Here is a 4,520-nt window from a genome sequence, read left to right on the forward strand (position 1 = left end):
GAGACAGCAGCTGCTGCACCATGCTGATCAGAAGCTTTGCCCCCCCCCCCCCCATACTGGCAAAAACTATTACATATAAAATACATATTTTTTTGTGTGTCCATTTCTACCAGCCCACCCAAATTTAAAAAATGGTCCAGCCATTGCCAGATGGCCAATCCGCCCCTTCAGTATTCAGAATCTGACCAGCGTCTCCCCGCAGACCCGGTCATGTCTAGATGGGATACAGTTTATGTTAAATTGATGTCAAACTTCTTCTTTTTTGCATTTTAGCTAACCCTAACACACTTCTCTTAACCTGCTACGTTACTTCACCTAACCTGCTAGTAGCAGGCTGCTACGCAAAGTATGTTTTGACATAAACTGTATAACTTCTAGACAAAACCCTCGCTGCGACTGTGAACCTTGTTATCCCGACCCCCGTGACCATGCGCAGAAAAAGCGCAAATCTGACGTTTGAGGAAGTTAGCTGCTAGCAACAAGCTAACTTCAAAACAACATGTTGTGGAGCACACAGCAGGCATTGGTTAGTTGTTTGCTCATCACGGTGAAAATATATCATAGACTACTCTAGTGTAATTGGACATGTCTGAGATTGAATTTACTACAGAGCTCAGCTTGATAGCCTTGGTCAGCTGATGACGTTGTTGCTATTCTGCCTGCTAGCTAGCTATGCATTCCACACATTCTCTGTGTCTTTTGTTCTACAGAAATAGTTCTATCAAATCTTGGGGAAGAAATGTCTACTGAAGTAACGTTGCCACCTGAGTGGGAGGACGATGAACGGATGAATTTCCTATTCTCCGACTTCAAAGAAAACCGAGATGTCAACACAAAAGATTGGGACAGTAAAATTGATTTCTGGACATCACTCATTCTTAAAATCTGCCGAAGTCGCGGAACCGTCTGTTTTAATTTGCAAGAGCTGAACAAGATTTTTCAGAGAAAAGGATTTGTACCTTTGGGTTTGGGTACTGTCATTCAGTGCATGGCTAGGTAAAATATCAATGCAATGCCATCTGCTAAAGTGTGAGAAAAACATAACCTACCTAGTACCACTATCCTTGCCTTACTGTACGTGTCTGTTTTCCTGGCAGGTGCGGCAAGATACAAAGAGAGTCAGAGTTTGCAGCAAATGTGGACTGTGGGTGGGTGTCTTGGGGTTTTGGCCTGTTGCTGGTGAAGCCTCTAAAATGGACCTTTTCAACTCTTCTGGGTAGCAGTGGGGTTACTTTGGAGGAGTCGTTTGTTGTCATTGAACTGGTAAAGGTGTGTATAATTAATTAAAAATATGACCATGGGGCTAGCAGGTTTATCCATTTAACACTAACCTTTTATTTTCTGTATGTTTCCTTCAGGAAAAGGCAGCAGAATTGCTTGGTGCCTACTGGAGTTCCCCAGTGGCCAACTGCTCTCTCCTGTCCTTCCAGGAGCTCCAGACACTGTCGTCCCATGTCTGTATTGATGAGAGTACCCTGTGTATGGCTCTGCTACAGCTGCAGAGGGAGAAGCAGGTGACAGTATCACTGCATGAAGGCGAGAAGGTGAGGATATGAGAATGCTTAATTGAAGTGAGCATATCATTAGGCTACATTGTATGCTGCAGTAACTCAGACCATTATCCATGAGATTTCACACACATTGTTATGAGGACAATGTCACTGTATCAATGTGTTGCATTGAGCCAATGTTTTGTTTGTTTTCACAGATTGTTAAGTTTTCTCAGCCAGGACAGGACCGTGTGTCTTCAGTCAATGATGTGGACCTAGGCATCTACCAGCTACAGCGCAGTGAGAGACTGCTTGAAGTGCGGGTGAAGGCATTGGGTCTAGAGGCAGAGAAGTGCGTCCCTGACACATCATTTAGCGTTGTCTCGTGCAGTTTCTCTAATCTTCAGTCTTACATTTTTTTGGTGTCGTTTCTGCTTGTGCTGTATTGTCTTTTTGTAGGTGCAAAGAAGAAGCTAGAGTGTTGCTATGGGAAGGGAAGAAATCTCAGGTAGATTTACAATCCTCTGATCCTGTGTTGACTTTTTGTCCTGCACCAAAACTCAAAGGCTGTCTGGGAAACCTCAATACATTTTTCTCCCCCAGGCCCTGAGGTATTTGAGAAGCCGAAAGAGAGTTGAGAGGAAAGCAGACGGCTTAAATGCCCAGCTGGAGAATGTGAAGGGAATCTTGGACAGGATAGCAAACTCAGAGACAGACAAACTGGTGAGTATGCAAAAAACAAAATCTAGCCAAAACAGAGCAAGCACTAAAGTTAACCTAAAATTTGCAATGTGAGTAATTTGTGGCTGTTGTCGTCACTCTTCTTAGTTCTACATGCAGTAACTAAGGTATTCTGTTCTTTATGCCTCTTTCTGCTTGCCTCTAAAGGTGATACAGGCATATCAGGCTGGAGTGTCAGCACTGCGACTCTCTCTGAAGGATGGGACTGTAGAAGGAGCTGAGAGCCTTGTGGATCAAATCCAAGAGGTCAGACTCTTCTTCACTGGGACTGCATTTAGTTACCGTTATTGACAGTGGTGTAAAAATGCTTTAAAGTACTACTTAGGTAGTGTTTGGGTATCTGTACTTTTTATATTTTCTACAACTTACTTCACTACATTCGTAAAGATTTTTTTTACTCCATACATTTTCCCTGGTCATCCCTACTGCCTCAAATCTGGCGGACTCACTAAAAACATGCTTCATTGGTAAATTATGTCTGAGTGTTGGAGCGTGCCCCTGGCTATCCGTAAAAATAAGAATGGTGCCATCTGGTTTGCTTAATAAAAATGATTTGAAATTATTTTTACTTTTGATACTTAACTATTTTTAAAACCAAATACTTTTAGTAGTATTTGTATTTTATTGGGTGACTTTTACTGAGCCATTTTCTTTTAAGATATCTTTTACTTGCACTCAAGTATGACAATTTGGTACTTTCTCCACCATTAATTGTTAGTTGTTGCATGTCCACATCAATCTAAATGTATTTTCTTGCCGTTTGGTATTACAGTTGTGTGACACTCAGGATGAAGTGAACCAAACTCTGGCTGGTGGAGCGCTCAACTCCGGTATGTCCTATCCCATATTATATATCTACTTGGTTGTAGTGCCTAACTTAGACAATTTCATAATTACATTTCCAATATCCAGAGGGTCTGAGAAATGATCAATTATCCTATTGATATTTGTTTAGCGGATGCCGACACAGACGAGCTGGAGGATGAGCTGAGATCTTTATTGGAGAACTCTACTCTGGATAGGCCTTCCACACTTCCTGAAGTACCGTCACACCCTCTTTCACCTGTCAGGGAATCTGGTTCCCTTTGTGATGATCTGCTGTGTGCTTTGCCCTTAGTCCCTCAAAGCCACTTCAATATCACAGATGAGGAACTGGACAAAGAGCTGAGCCGTCTAACCCTTGCAGATACATGTATGCCTCTCTTGTTCCTTTATCTTTAAAATACTACCTCAAAAGAGGCTACTGAAGTAACCTTTGTTTACGCATCACTCCCTTAGGTCTTCAACAAAAAGATCGTACCTCGCCAGTGAAGAGGGCTGAGTCTGCACAGTGACAACACTAATAAAATAAGTAAACTGCAATATTACCCTGACCCTCAGTGTTTGGGCACAGTGATCAAAAATAGTGTGATCTGTCTTTCGTAACATGCTTATTGATGTCTCTGATCACTGGGATACACTTTTAAAATGTACTTATAAGTGGACTTTTTGGAAGTTTATTTATCATTCACTCTAATAAAGATATCGGTAACAATCATGATGCCAAATTATAAAGCCACTATTTCAGATTGACTGTAATGAGGTTGGGTTGTATGATAATAACTGCCGAATACAGTGCATTCGGGTTAGTATTCAGACCCCTTGATGTTTTCCACATTTTGTTACATCACAGGCTTATTATTAAATGATTTCCCCCCCTCATCAATCTACACACAATACCCCATAAGGACAAAGTGAAAATATGTTTTTAGAAATGTTTGCAAATGTATTAAAAACAAATACCTTATTTACATAAGTATTCAGAACCTTTGCTTTGAGACTTGAAATTGAGCTCAGGTGTGTCCTTTTTCCATTAACCATCCTTAATGTTTCTACAACTTGAATGGAGTCCACCTGTGGTAAATTCAATTGACTGGACCTGATTTGGAAAGGCACACACCTGTCTATATAAGGTCCCACAGTTGACAGTGCATGTCAGGATTGTTGGCGAGGTAGAGAAAGAGAGCGGTTCCAGCTAAAGGTGGATTATGGACAGAGCTGGTGGAAGTCATGGACCCTGAGAGCACATTTGTTTGAAATTGAAAAGTGTCACGGTAGTGTTTGAAAAAGAATAACATCAAGCTGTAGCAGCTGCATTATTAGTGGGATGCACTGTTGAGCTCTACATCCTGAGGGGTTTGTGCTGCTTGTATAGATTATGACAGCTGGTTAAATGGTGTCCTTTGAGAAAGGAAGAACAAGATGTATGTTAGAAGGTCAGTATTATCATAAGGAGACGTATACGGAGGG

General features: G+C 41.5%; 1 protein-coding gene across 2 annotated transcripts; it reads left to right on the forward strand.

Moving 5' to 3' along the window:
- The first annotated feature begins 416 nt into the window (after positions 1 to 416).
- On the forward strand, positions 417 to 3,785 carry LOC129853537 (charged multivesicular body protein 7-like). 2 transcript variants are annotated; one of them, XM_055919682.1, is made up of 11 exons: positions 417 to 526; positions 711 to 996; positions 1,098 to 1,269; positions 1,359 to 1,544; positions 1,709 to 1,842; positions 1,950 to 1,998; positions 2,094 to 2,213; positions 2,379 to 2,477; positions 3,004 to 3,061; positions 3,187 to 3,423; positions 3,510 to 3,785. In XM_055919682.1, exons 2-11 carry the CDS (start codon positions 740 to 742, stop codon positions 3,563 to 3,565), a joined length of 1,368 nt encoding a protein of 455 aa, XP_055775657.1. In that variant the 5' UTR covers positions 417 to 526; positions 711 to 739; the 3' UTR covers positions 3,566 to 3,785. The 2 variants fall into 2 exon arrangements, with proteins under 2 accessions (XP_055775657.1, XP_055775658.1); XM_055919683.1 differs by having other exon boundaries at positions 420 to 996.
- The last annotated feature ends 735 nt before the right edge of the window (positions 3,786 to 4,520 follow it).

This window comes from Salvelinus fontinalis, chromosome 4, assembly GCF_029448725.1.
Source record: "Salvelinus fontinalis isolate EN_2023a chromosome 4, ASM2944872v1, whole genome shotgun sequence".
NCBI lineage: Eukaryota > Metazoa > Chordata > Actinopteri > Salmoniformes > Salmonidae > Salvelinus > Salvelinus fontinalis.

What these genes read in the sequence shown, in the direction of transcription:
- LOC129853537 (XM_055919682.1), top strand. Translation starts at nt 740, where the DNA reads ATGTCTACTGAAGTAACGTTGCCACCTGAGTGGGAGGACGATGAACGG. An exon ending in CACTGCATGAAGGCGAGAAG is followed by an intron (nt 1,545 to 1,708) that starts GTGAGGATATGA and finishes TTGTTTTCACAG; the next exon opens with ATTGTTAAGTTTTCTCAGCC. An exon ending in TCTAACCCTTGCAGATACAT is followed by an intron (nt 3,424 to 3,509) that starts GTATGCCTCTCT and finishes TCACTCCCTTAG; the next exon opens with GTCTTCAACAAAAAGATCGT.